General features: G+C 68.8%; 3 protein-coding genes across 4 annotated transcripts; 2 read left to right on the top strand and 1 right to left on the bottom strand.

Moving 5' to 3' along the window:
- The first annotated feature begins 313 nt into the window (after positions 1-313).
- MRPL24 (mitochondrial ribosomal protein L24) lies at positions 314-2,601 on the top strand. The gene is made up of 6 exons (XM_074929135.1): positions 314-388; positions 1,149-1,343; positions 1,467-1,562; positions 1,663-1,766; positions 2,144-2,274; positions 2,390-2,601. The coding sequence occupies exons 2-6, from the start codon at positions 1,164-1,166 to the stop codon at positions 2,524-2,526; spliced, it is 648 nt and encodes a 215-aa protein (XP_074785236.1). The 5' UTR covers positions 314-388; positions 1,149-1,163; the 3' UTR covers positions 2,527-2,601.
- A 64-nt stretch (positions 2,602-2,665) lies between these two features.
- On the bottom strand, positions 2,666-5,187 carry METTL25B (methyltransferase like 25B). Of its 2 annotated transcripts, none has more exons than XM_074928975.1 (7): positions 5,140-5,187; positions 4,547-4,834; positions 4,178-4,465; positions 4,039-4,101; positions 3,235-3,962; positions 2,942-3,129; positions 2,666-2,859 (listed from the first exon to the last, which is right to left on the bottom strand). In XM_074928975.1, exons 2-7 carry the CDS (start codon positions 4,655-4,657, stop codon positions 2,678-2,680), a joined length of 1,560 nt encoding a protein of 519 aa, XP_074785076.1. In that variant the 5' UTR covers positions 4,658-4,834; positions 5,140-5,187; the 3' UTR covers positions 2,666-2,677. The 2 variants fall into 2 exon arrangements, with proteins under 2 accessions (XP_074785076.1, XP_074785077.1); XM_074928976.1 differs by having other exon boundaries at positions 4,547-4,665; positions 5,140-5,181.
- A 138-nt stretch (positions 5,188-5,325) lies between these two features.
- Positions 5,326-8,292, top strand: ISG20L2 (interferon stimulated exonuclease gene 20 like 2). Its single transcript, XM_074928988.1, has 3 exons — positions 5,326-6,157; positions 6,730-6,930; positions 7,342-8,292. The coding sequence occupies exons 1-3, from the start codon at positions 5,537-5,539 to the stop codon at positions 7,453-7,455; spliced, it is 936 nt and encodes a 311-aa protein (XP_074785089.1). The 5' UTR covers positions 5,326-5,536; the 3' UTR covers positions 7,456-8,292.
- The last annotated feature ends 3,585 nt before the right edge of the window (positions 8,293-11,877 follow it).

The following is an 11,877-nucleotide window of genomic DNA, read 5'->3' as shown; positions in this document are numbered from 1 at the left end:
GGGCCCCGGGGAGCTCCCGGGTCTCGGGGAGGCCCCACAGGCCCCGCGCGGGGCCCTGCCCGGGCAGGGGGGCGCTGGGGGGCCGGCGGTGTCGGTGCCCCCGCCCCAGCTCGGCCTCGCGCCCCGGTCCGGGTCCCCGGGGCCGCCCCGGGCCCGATTGGGGACGCTGGAGTGGGCGGGGACTACACCTCCCAGCGCACACCGCGGCTCCCGGCGTGCAACGCGGCTCCCGGCGTGCCCCGCGGCAGGCCGCACCCCGCCCGCGGCCGCTCCCAGGATGCATCGCGCCGGGAGGGGCGGGGCTTCGGACTACAGCTCCCGGCGTGCCCTGCGGCCCGGCCCGCGCCACGCCCCCCCCCTGCGGTCCAGGGGCGCGGGAGAGGCGGAGGTGAGCGGGGAGGGGGCGGGGGGGTCCGCGGGACACCGGGGGCCCTCTGGCGGGGGAGGGGGGCTCAGCGGGACACCGGGGGCCCCCTTGAGGGTTGGGGGGGGCTCATAGGGCGCCGGGGTCCCCTTTGGGGGGTGGGGGGGGCTCTGATGGATGCCTGCGTCCGCTTGGAGGTGACGGGGGGCTCTGCGGGGCACCTGGGTCCCCTTTGGGGGGTGAGGGGGGGTCTGTGTGACACCGGGGTCCCCTTTGGGGGGTGAGGGGGGGCTCTGTGTGACACCAGGGTCCCCTTTGGGGGGTGAGGGGGGGTCTGTGTGACACCGGGGTCACCTTTGGGGGGTGAGGGGGGGTCTGTGTGATACCGGGGTCACCTTTGGGGTGGGGGGGCTCTGCGGGGCACCTGGGTCCCCTTTGGGGGGTGAGGGGGGGTCTGTGTGACACCGGGGTCACCTTTGGGGTGGGGGGGCTCTGTGTGACACCAGGGTCCCCTTTGGGGGGTGAGGGGGGGTCTGTGTGACACCGGGGTCCCCTTTGGGGTGGGGGGGCTCTGCAGGACACCTGGGTCCCCTTTGGGAGGTGAGAGGGGGGGCTCTGTAGGAGCTGGGGTCCCCTTCGGGGGGGCTCTGACAGACCCCTGAGTCCCCTTGGAGTTGAGGGGGGGGCTCTGCAGGACGCCTGGGCCCCCCCCCGTGGAGCACAGAAGATGGGGGGGGCAGGAGGCCCTGCAGCCTCCCCCATGACCCCCCCTCCCTCTCCCCAGCCCCCCCCCAGCACCATGCGCCTCTCGGCCCTGCTGCGCGCGGGGCGGCTGTGCCTGCCCCCCGATTACCGGCACGGCACGTGGCCCCCCGACTCCGCCGCCGCCAAGCTCCGCAACCCCCCGGGGCAGCGCCGCCGCAAGATCTTCGTGGAGCCCATCGCCGAGGAGGACTGGAAGGTGTTTCGGGGTGACACGGTGAGCGCGTGCATGTCCCCCACCTCGCCGGGCCGCCCCCAAAGTGGCGGCTGGGTTGGGCTGAGGGGGGGGGGGGGGGGAGTCCCCCACCTTGACGCCCCCCCCTCTTTTGGACAATCCCAGGTCCAGCTCCTCACCGGGAAGGACGCGGGGAAGCAGGGGATGGTCACCCAGGTGGTGCGAGCCCGGAACTGGGTGGTGGTGGAAGGGCTGAACACGGTGAGGCTGGAGGAGGCGGGGGGGTGGGGGGAGACGACCTGAGGCGGGGGGGGGGACGACACCCACAGGCTGTTGGTAACCCCCCCCCATCCCATCCCAGCACTACCGCTACGTCAACCGAACCGCCAAATACGCCGGGACCTACATCGCCAGCGAGGCCCCGCTGCTGCTCAGCCAGATCGCCCTGGTCGACCCCGAGGACCGGTAATGGCTGGGGGGGGGGGACACGGGGGACACTGGGGGACGTGGGGATGAGTCTCTGGAGCCAAGGCCCCAGCGCCAGGCCCCGAGGGAATGGCCTCAAGCTGCCCAGGGCAGGGTCAGGCTGGCTCTGAGGAAGGATTTCTGTGCAGAAGGGGCTGTTGGGCGTTGGAATGGGCTGCCCAGGGCAGGGGGGAGTCCCCGGGATCCCTGGGGGGGTTGAAGAGTCGGGCTGAGCCAGCGCTGAGGGATCTGGGGGAGTTGGGAACGGTCAGGGGGAGGGTCACGGTTGGGCTGGAGGAGCTTCAGGGGCTTTTCCAGCCCGGGTGAGTCTGGGGTTCTGTGGGTTCTGTCCCCCCCGAACCGCCCGTGGCCGGCAGGAAGCCGACGGAGGTGCAGTGGCGATACACGGAGGAGGGCGAGCGCGTCCGCGTCTCCCTGCGCAGCGGCCGCATCATCCCCCTGCCCCTGCAGCAGCGCCGGGACGGGATCATCCCCGAGCACTGGATCGGTGAGCGGGGACAAGGGAAGAGGAAAGGGGTGGGCAAACAGGGCTGCTGGCCCCCAGGAGAAACAGGGACACCCCCCCCCCCGAGGGGCTCAGCGCTGTCCCTCTGGCTGCACAGATGGCCCGAAGGACACGACGGTGGAGGACGCGCTGAACAAAACGTACGTGCCGTCCCTCAAGACCTTCGAGGAGGAGATCATGGACGCTATGAACATCGTGGAGACGCGCAGGGCTAAGAAATCCTACTGGTATTAACTGGGGGGGGGGAACGAGAACCCCCCCCCGGCTCCCCAGGGCTGGGATCTGCAATAAAGACACCCTTTTATTTTCCCCCGTTGGCGGCGCGTGGTGCTTTCGGCAGCCCCCAACTCACACCGAGCTCTGGGCTGTTCAAATCCCGGTTTTATTACGGTTTGGGGGGGCTCGGCCCCTCCCCGCGGAGCTCTGCCACCCCCGTGTCCTCATCCTCGCTGCTGTCCTCATCCAGACCCGACAGCACCGTGCTCAGGGGGGTCCGTGCGGCCACCAGCACCAGATTGCGGGGGGAGAATCGAGGGTTGAAGAGGGGAACGAGGGCGCACTGGAAACCTGGGGGCAGCGCGGGGGGGGCGGTACTGGTAACGCCACCATTCTCCCCCCACCCCCTCCCCTCAGCGGCAGCAGCACCCACCTTGCTCCCGCAGGTAGAGCAGGCGATCAAGGAGGATGAGGGTCTCCACCAGCGGGGCCAGCAGCAGCGTGAGGCTGAAAAACGCCACCACTTTGTGCTGCTGCTCCAACATGGCCCCCACGGCCTCCGAGTCCAGCGGGACGGTGGCCGGATCCAGCCCCACGCGGGGCAGCCCCAGCCGAGCGTATCTGTGGGGTAACGTCACGCTCGAGGCGGGAAAAAAAAGGGGACAAACACACACAAAAAAGGAGGGGGGCGGGTGTGTGTGTCCCCCCCCTGCGCCCCGAACTCACTGGGGGAAGGTGAGGGTGTGTGATTTCTTCACCGTCTGCACCCCGGGGCGCTTCTTGCTGGGGTCGGCCGCCCGGATGAGGGTCTCGAGGACGGCGCGGTAGCAGTGGGCACGAAGGCAACCGCTCTCCCCGTCCAAACGCCCCGCGTATTCCTCCAGAGCGTGGCAGGCGCCTTCCCGTGCCCGGTAGGAAAGTTGGTGGCCCGGTAATCCGGCTACCCAAGTGCTCAAGGGGTAGCCGAGGGGGTACCCCAGAGGCGTGGGGGCGGTGGATAGCTTCATGTAGCAGCAGCCCGCCGAGGTGACGGCGGCCACCGAGGGGCTGCGGGCGAAGTGGCGCAGCAAGGCCGGGCTGAGGTCCCCGCAGGCGTGGAGCCCCGTCACCAGCACCCGGGACCCCCCCTCGGACCCCCCCGGGTCACTCAGTGGGTTTTGGGCAGCGGGGCCTGACCCTGGAGGGTCGGGGGGCAATAAGAATTCCCCCCAGGGAGCCCCCGGGTCCAAGCGGCCGGCTACGTGATGTGGGCGCTGGGGGGTGAGGGGAGGTGGGGGGGTGCGGTTCTGGCGGCACCGGGGGGGCCCCTCGTTTCCTGGCGGCACCCCCGTTTTTCCCAGCTCCCGCAGCAGCTCCTGGTCGAAGCGCTCCGCCATGCTGGCCAGGCGGCCGTCGCCCTCCACCGCGGTGACGGATAAGCCGAGGCCGAAGGCCAGGAAACGTGAGAGGTGGCCCTGAGGGGGGGGACGCACACACTCAGCTAGGGGGGGGGACACACACTTCCCCCCAGGGTGCCCCCACAGTTCCTACCTGCCCCGCTCCAACGTCCACCACGCGGTCGCAGCCGGTGGCTTGGCTCAGCCTCTGCAGCAGCTGTGGGGAGAGGAGGGGTTTTGGGGGGAGTTTGGGGGTTTTTGGGGGGCTGCAGGGGCGGGGGGGGGGCACCCACCTTCCCCAGGCGCCGGATCTCGTGCTGCTTTTTGGGCTTGACGTGGCGGCGGAGCAGGGGGTGCAGGCGGGCGCTCTGGCAGGGGGGGTGTGGGGACCCCCCCGGGCGGCCCCGGGGGAAGGCGAGGGCCCGGGTGGCGGCGGCGAAGGCCAGGAGGGACAGGGGCCAAGTGGCCCCCGGCCCCCCGTGGCCCCCCAGGAGCCCGGCCAGCTGCGGGGGGGTGGCGGTAGCCAGGGCGGCTTGCCAGGGCGGGGGCAGCTGTGCCCACAGCCCCTCGGTGAAGAAATCCTGTGGGGAGGAGCGGGGGGGGGCGGTCAGCAGGGGGGACACAAAGCGGGGGACGCGGGGCACGGCTGTGGGGACACTCACGATGACGTAGGCGTCGAGCAGGGGCCGGTAGAGCGACAGGAGGCGGATGATGTCGGCCGCTCGCTGCTGCTCCCGCCGCAGGGCCGGCTCGGGGGGGGGGGCGGCTGCCATGGGGGCGCCTGGGGGGGGTCGTCAGCCCTGGGGTCACCCCGGGGTGTGTCCCCAGGGGCGGCGTCACCCCAGGGTGCCACCAGCCTCTGCTGGGTGGGACCTCCCGGCGGTGTCACCTCATCAGGCCGTGATGTCACCCAGGGATGCGACTCCCCCCCTCGCCGTGATGTCACCTGGCTGTGACGTCACCCAGTGAGGCAGCCGTGACGTCACCGGGCCGTGACATCACCCAGGGATGCAATTCCCCCCCCTCCCTTCCCACGGCCGTGACGTCACCGGGCCGTGGCACCACCCAGGGATGCCATCGGCCCTCCCGCGGCCATGATGTCACCGGGCAGCGCCAATGGTCTGTGACGTCACGCCAGGCCCTGACGTCACCCTATAGGTCCACACACACCCCGCGGCAGCCGCCGCCTCTCCAGGCCGCCCAGACCATCGAGTCGCCCCGCCCGCGGGCCAGAGCGGCCCCACGCGCCACTCACCGCCCGGCCCCTCCGAGTTCCCGCCGCGCCCGCGCACCGAGGACCGCGTCGCGGACGAATGACGTCACTGCGCCCGGGGGGGGACCTGTGGGCCTGCGCGCATGCGCACCGGCGGCCACGCGCCGCTCCGCGCCGGCCACGCGCCGTTCCGCCGCGGGGGCAACTTCCGCTTCCGGGGCGCGGAGGGGGCGGGAGGGGGGGGGGTGCGGCGCGGCGCGGCCCGGCCTGGCCCGGTGACAGGGCCGGGGCCTTGCGTGGGAGCGGGGGGACACCCCGGTGCTGAGCCGCTGCTCCCCGCCGCAGCAGGACCGGACCGGACCGGACCGCTGGGGGCTGCCGCGGGGGGTGGCGTCCGTCCCCGTTTCCCCCCCCCCCAGCCTCGCTGCCGGGGTCCGTCATGGCGGATTTGATCCTCAACGTGGACTTCGCCCCCTCCGAGCGCCCCGAGAAGAAGGAGACCGGGAACCGAAAGCACAAAAGTTTCCTGCGGCGGCGGCGGGTGCTGGAGCGGCGGGGGGTGCTGAAGCAGAAGCAGCTGCCGGTGGCTCAGCCGCTGCCGCCCGGGAGGGGGTCCCAGAAGAAGCCGGGCAAGAGGCGGGGGGCGGCCGAGAAGGGCCCGGAGAAGCCGGTTTCCAAACCGGCCCCCAAAGCGAACCGTCCCGCGTCCATCCCCAAGCCCGCTGCGGCCGCGCAGAACGGCCCCAAAGGGACGGGGCTTCCCTTGAAAGCGAAGACTCCACCGGTCCGTGGCCCGGCTAAAAAAAACCAAAAAGCCTCCAACGGTTTTCCCCCGCAGCCCCGAAAACTGGTGGCCATCGACTGTGAGATGGTGGGCACGGGGCCCGGCGGCCGCACCAGCTCCCTGGCCCGCTGCAGCATCGTGAGCTACGGGGGCGACGTCGTGTACGACCAGTACATCCGTCCCAGCGCCCCCATCGTGGACTATCGCACCCGCTGGAGCGGCATCCGGCGGCAGCACATGGTGAACGCCGTCCCCTTCGGCAAGGCCCAGCGAGAGGTGCGCCCTCGCCTGCGTTTCTGGGGCGGGGCGGGGGGACACACAGGGCTGGGCTTTTTGTCTCGGGGGGGTGGTTCGGGCTGTTTTGGGGGGGATTGTCAGGCTGCCGGGGCTCGTGTGTCCCCGTTTGGCCTCTGAAACAGAGGAAGTGACTCCACTGAGGGCTCAGAGGGAATGGCCTCAAGCTGCCCAGGGCAGGGTCAGGCTGGCTCTGAGGAAGGATTTCTGTGCAGAAGGGGCTGTTGGGCGTTGGAATGGGCTGCCCAGGGCAGGGGGGAGTCCCCGGGATCCCTGGGGGGGTTGAAGAGTCGGGCTGAGCCAGCGCTGAGGGATCTGGGGGAGTTGGGGGGGGGTCAGTGCTGGGTTAAGGACTAGATCATCTTCAAGGACCTTTCCAACCGAGTTGATTCTGCGATTCACACCGACCTGCTTCTCCCCACTGGCAGCGGGGCAGCCCCACATCCCAGGGCGCAAGCTGGGGGACAGAAACCCCCCAGCGAAGCATGAAACAAGTTGCCGGGGTGTCTTAACCCCACCCCACCCTCCTCCAATTTTCAATCCTCCCTCCTCAGATCCTGCGCATCCTCGCCGGGAAGATCGTGGTCGGCCACGCCATCTGCAACGATTTCAAGGCGCTCAATTACTTCCACCCCAAAGCGCTCACCCGGGACACGTCTAAAATCCCTTTGCTGAACCGTAAGGGTGGTTTCCCCGAGAACGTCGCCATCTCCCTGAAGCGCCTCACCAAAGAGCTGCTGCACAAGGACATCCAGGTAGCTCGGCCGCAGCCTCCTCCCCCATCTCGGCGGCTGCCACACGGTGCCGCTGCGAGGCCGCTCCCTCGGCTGGGAGCTCCCCGTGCTCCCCCCCCCCCCCCCCCCGAGAGCTGGGGAGCGGCGTGGGGATCCCCCACTGCGCCGTATCGGGGTGACAGGAGGCGGGGAGGTCTGTCCCCAGGGGAAGATTGAAGTTTCACACCCCATCCTCAGAGCAGGGTGCCCCAGTTTCAGCAGCTGCTGGAGCAAAGCAGCCCCGTGCCTCAGTTTCCCCTTCCCTGGGAGCCAGGCTGCGGGGGGAGAGACCCCTCAGCTCAGTCTTTGCAGTGTTAGGGGGGGCTTTTTCTTGTTCAGGCGGTGTCACAGCGGTGGCTCGGGCTGTGCCCACCCTGTCTCTGTCCCCAACAGGTCGGGAAGAGCGGTCACTCCTCGGTGGAGGACGCCCGAGCCACCATGGAGCTCTACAAGGTGGTGGAGGCCGAGTGGGAGCAACACCTCATGCTGAACCCCGAGAAGGAGTGACGGCCCCACAGCCCGATCCTGCACCCCAAAAGGGACCCAGAGTCCGCGGGGAGGAGCAGCGAGCGCCAAGGGGCTGTTCTGTCCGTCCGGGCAAGGTAGTGGGGACAGACAGACGGTGGGAGCGTGGAGCCCCGTGCGCCCCTCCCCGTGCCCCCGACGTGCCTTGTTACGCTGCTGCTACTTCGCTCCGTCCTCCCTCAGGGACGTGGGGGAGAGCTGGGGCCAGCCTGTGCCTTCCCGGGTTGGGGCTGGGGGGGTCTCTCTCAGATCCTGCACCCCCCCCAGAACAGCTCGGTGCTGCCGGAGGTGCCGATAACGCCACGGGGCTGGGGGGGGGGGGCGGTGGCATCGGGGCTCTGCTGGCTGCGCTCGCCCCGAGTACGGGCCCGGTTCTGCGGGGAAATCGGTGCCTGGTGGAGGGGAGGTGCGGGGAGGGGGGGGCTCCTTCCCCTCCCACTTCTTTTTTAAGTCTTGCAAAACTACCTCTGACAAGGACAGGAACCGCCGAAGGGCTCCGGGCTGCGGCGGGGGTGTGGGATCGGGCAGCGCCCGGCGGGGCGGGATGCGAATCCTGCCGGAAAGTCCCCGCGCCGATGGCGGAGCCGGTTTCCCCCCACCCCCCCGGCACCCCCTCGACAATTCGGGTGCCGTCTTCCTTGTTTCGTAAGTGCTGCTGCAAGCGCGGGGGCCGGGACGAGCCCGGGCACGGGGAACCGGTGTCACCCCCTTTGCCGTGTCCCAACACCGACGTGGTGGTTGTGCCCTGAACTCTTGAACGTGCCCCGAGTTCTCGATCTGCTGCGGGGGGGGGGGGGCTGCTGCTTTGAACTGAAATGTTTATGTACCAAATCCCAATTAAAAAGAAATGATTAACGAGCCTTTCCTTTCGGCGGGGGCGTGGGGGGATGGAGAGGAGCTCCAGGCCTTGGGGTCGACGCTCCCTTCCACCACGTTTGAAATCCAAGTGGTTGCCCCCCCACCTTGGGTTGACGCCCAAACTGGGCCAGGAGGGGGAAACTGGGGGGGGGGACACCCAGGGACACCCCAGCGCCTCAGCCTGAGCTCCCAGGGCACTCGGAGGGGTTCAGCTGCCGAGCCGGTGCCCTCCAGGCAAGCGCCGGGTTTGTGGGCTCCGAGCGGGCCCCTCGGGTGGCTGCTGTCAGCCCTCACCCGTCACCTGCCAACATCTGCCTCCCGGTGACCCTCCTCCTCCTCCTCACCCCAGGGATGAGCCGGCCCCCTCCCCCTGCCCAGAGCTCATGGGGACCCCCCCCTACTTCGTGGTTAAACCGCGGGGTGCTGGCTGGTCCCCCAAAGGCCGTGGTGGCCTAAGGCTGCCGGCCGTCCCCGCGCACGCGGCTCCTCCTCGTCACCTTCGTCACCGCCGGGGCCGGTGCTGAGCCAGCGCCCGCCTCGGGGGCTCCCCCCCACCCACGCTGGGCTGGATGCGGCCCCGCAGGGCGGGGGGGAGGCAGCGATCCCCGGCACACGTCACATTTTCCAGCCTTTCGGCCTGTTTACGTGGCCACGCTCGGCTCCTGCTGGTGGAGACTTGGGGGGGGGGGGAGTTTTGGGGGGTACAACCCCCACCCCCCTCCACCCTGAGCCCCGTGACCGTTTCTTTGGGGTTTAAAGACAAAAATCGACGTTCCCCTGAAGCGTGTCGGGGGGGGGGGGGGGGGTCTGAACATCCCACAGGGATCCTGCGGGGTGTTTTGGGGCGGGGGGGGCACAACTTTTCACCCCAGGCCGTGTGTGTGTGCCCGGTCCTGCCTTGCACATCCTGGGAAACGGGGGGGGGAAGCTTTTAGAGCCCCCAAATCCAGAGGAAGGTGAGAGCCTTTGTGTCTGAGCCGGGTTTGGAAGCGATTAGGACGGGGGGGGGGCTTTACGAGCTGGGTTATAAATGGCCGGTCGTTAAAAGTTGAGTTTTGTTTTTTTGGTTTGGTTTTTGGGTTTTTTTGTTGTTTTTTTTTTTTACATCTTTTGGAAATGAGAAGCAGGCGGCCGGGCCCCAACTTGTCAGCAGATGCCGGATAACGGCCGGCGGCTCGGGGTCGGAGTTTCATCCCGCTCTGGGATCGGGGGGTTGGGGTCCTGTCGTGCCGGCAGCCGCCGGCTCAGCGGAGGAGGCCGTGGGGCGCGTGGGCTCCCCCCAGCCCCCCAGGCGGGGTCCCCGGCGGCCGCTGGGCCGGGGCAGGGCACGGTCGCGCCGTCCAGCTGCGTTTCATTTCCGCAGCGGCCGTGGCCGTGGCCGGAGGAAGGCGGGAGGTTAGGGGGGGGCTGCACCCCGCCAGCTGGGATGGATTTGGTGGAGGCGACGGCCGAGCTGCCCTCGCTCAGCCCCACGCTGCGCCGGGGCGGGGGGGGGATTTTGGTCCCTGAGCAGCCCTGTTCCCCCCCCATGGGGGACTTTGGGGTGTTTAGGGACCAGCGAGGGGGCTGAGGCGGGGGGGGGAGCCGTGTCCAGGCTGAGGGGGGGGCCCACAGCGCTCTCCGCGCTCAGAATTTCTGCGGTTTGGGAGGATTTTTGCCGGGAATGGGGGGGCGAAGGGCAGCGGCGGCCGGTGCCAGCTGCTTCCTCGCCCTTCTCCGCTTCTCCCAGGGAATCCGCGGCCCTCCCGGGCGTTGAGGGGAGGATGGGGGGGTGTTATACCGTGCCCACCCCTGGGCTTTCCCAGGACGGGAAGGAGGGAGAGGAGGGTGGGGTGCGAAGGTTTTATCCGCCCTTCCCAGCAGAATCCCTTCCAGATGTGGGGCTGCCGGGGGCCGGTGTTCGTCCCCCCACTGGGTCAGGGGGTCCAGGACAGCCCCGACGTGACGGAACGAGGGGTCCCCGTGAGAATGAGGGGTGCCCCGGGGTGGGCTGCAGGCAGGTCCGATTCTACAAACCGGGTGCTTTTTTGTGTTGGTTTTTTTTTGTTTTTTTTTTTTTTTTCCTCCCTGCCTTCCCCAAACTTGGAACAAACGTCGCTCCCTCCTGTGACTCTGTGACGGGGGGGGGGGCGCAGCTCCTGCACCCCTGGGATGAAGGGGTTGGGGTGACCCTCCCCGAGCCCCTCCAGCTCTGCCGGGGGGTGCAGAGAGCCCCATCCCCTGTCCCCTGTCCCCTCTACCCCCCCTGGCACCACGTCGAGCATCTGCGTCGCTGTAGGTGAGGTTATGTCAGCTCTTTGTTAGAAAAATCCTGTTTTTCGGGGGATTAGAGACTCGCTGCAAGCCAGAACTTGGCTCCTCAGCGTCGCAGACGGGAGATTTTGGGGGTGAATGGGGATGTGGCTGGGGGTGACGGTGACTCCGGTGGGGTGTTTTCACCCCAAACCGGAGCAGATATCTCCCTCCTCCCATTTCAGAGCTGCTGATGAACCAGAAACGCCATTTCTTGCGGAGTTTCGGCCGGGATGGCGATGGCCGGAGCCAGCACCGCGACACAACCTGCGCCCCCGCGGCACCTTCCTCCGGCTCTTCGCGGAGGAGAGAACGGCCAGAAAATAATTCATCACACTTTCCCCGGACCCGATTTATCAGGGGTTTAATCTGGCGTTAGCAGTTAATCTTCTTGCTTTCCCCCAGGCCCGCAGCCAAAGCAAACCTCCCGCAGCGCAGCCGGAGCTGCCGGCCGGTCCCAGAGTTGGGGGGTGAAGCAGCGGCCCCCCCCATTCCCTGGCCGTGTAAGCCTACACGTGTGCACACGCGTGTGCGCAGACACACACGTGTGTGTGTGTGTGTGTGTGAAAGCGTGGCCGGGCGCATCCTAGAAACCACGACACGTATCTACAGACCCGTGTCCACACGCACGTATGTGCACGCGGGAGCACCTGTGCGCTGTGTGCGTGCACACGCCTGTACGGGCAGCTGCACGCGTGTGCGCCAACACGCGTGTGACCCTGCTGTGCCTCCAAGCGTGCGCACACCCGCGGGGGCCCACCCGGCACCCAGTTCGGTGCTGGTGTGGGAGAGGGTGCAGGGCTGGGCAGCTCCGTGTCCCCGGGGCAGATGTGGGGTGAGGCAGGGGGGGACATGGGACAGGGACAGGGACAGGCAGCTTTGGGGGGGTGCAGGCAGCTTGGGGGGGTGAAGGCAGCTTGGGGGGGGATGCAGACGCCTCTGGGGGTTACAGGCAGATTTTGGGGGGATTCAGGGGGCTCGGGGGGGTACAGGCTGATTTGGGGGGGATTCAGGGAGCTCGGGGGGGTACAGGCAGATTTAGGGGGGATTCAGGGAGCTCGGGGGGGTGCAGGCAGATTTGGGGGGGATTCAGGGGGCTCGGGGGGGTACAGGCTGATTTGGGGGGGATTCAGGGAGCTCGGGGGGGTACAGGCTGATTTGGGGGGGATTCAGGGGGCTCGGGGGGGTGCAGGCAGATTTGGGGGGGATTCAGGGAGCTCGGGGGGGTACAGGCTGATTTGGGGGGATTCAGGG

Source organism: Athene noctua, chromosome 29, assembly GCF_965140245.1.
Source record: "Athene noctua chromosome 29, bAthNoc1.hap1.1, whole genome shotgun sequence".
NCBI lineage: Eukaryota > Metazoa > Chordata > Aves > Strigiformes > Strigidae > Athene > Athene noctua.
The sequence above is the reverse complement of the archived record's forward strand: the minus strand, read 5'-3'. Positions and strand labels throughout refer to the sequence as shown.

What these genes read in the sequence shown, in the direction of transcription:
- MRPL24 (XM_074929135.1), top strand. Translation starts at nt 1,164, where the DNA reads ATGCGCCTCTCGGCCCTGCTGCGCGCGGGGCGGCTGTGCCTGCCCCCC. An exon ending in AGGTGTTTCGGGGTGACACG is followed by an intron (nt 1,344 to 1,466) that starts GTGAGCGCGTGC and finishes GGACAATCCCAG; the next exon opens with GTCCAGCTCCTCACCGGGAA. An exon ending in CTGGTCGACCCCGAGGACCG is followed by an intron (nt 1,767 to 2,143) that starts GTAATGGCTGGG and finishes CGTGGCCGGCAG; the next exon opens with GAAGCCGACGGAGGTGCAGT.
- METTL25B (XM_074928975.1), bottom strand. Translation starts at nt 4,657, where the DNA reads ATGGCAGCCGCCCCCCCCCCCGAGCCGGCCCTGCGGCGGGAGCAGCAG. An exon ending in AGATCCGGCGCCTGGGGAAG is followed by an intron (nt 4,102 to 4,177) that starts GTGGGTGCCCCC and finishes CTCTCCCCACAG; the next exon opens with CTGCTGCAGAGGCTGAGCCA. An exon ending in CACACCCTCACCTTCCCCCA is followed by an intron (nt 3,130 to 3,234) that starts GTGAGTTCGGGG and finishes GTTACCCCACAG; the next exon opens with ATACGCTCGGCTGGGGCTGC.
- ISG20L2 (XM_074928988.1), top strand. Translation starts at nt 5,537, where the DNA reads ATGGCGGATTTGATCCTCAACGTGGACTTCGCCCCCTCCGAGCGCCCC. An exon ending in TCGGCAAGGCCCAGCGAGAG is followed by an intron (nt 6,158 to 6,729) that starts GTGCGCCCTCGC and finishes CTCCCTCCTCAG; the next exon opens with ATCCTGCGCATCCTCGCCGG. An exon ending in TGCTGCACAAGGACATCCAG is followed by an intron (nt 6,931 to 7,341) that starts GTAGCTCGGCCG and finishes TGTCCCCAACAG; the next exon opens with GTCGGGAAGAGCGGTCACTC.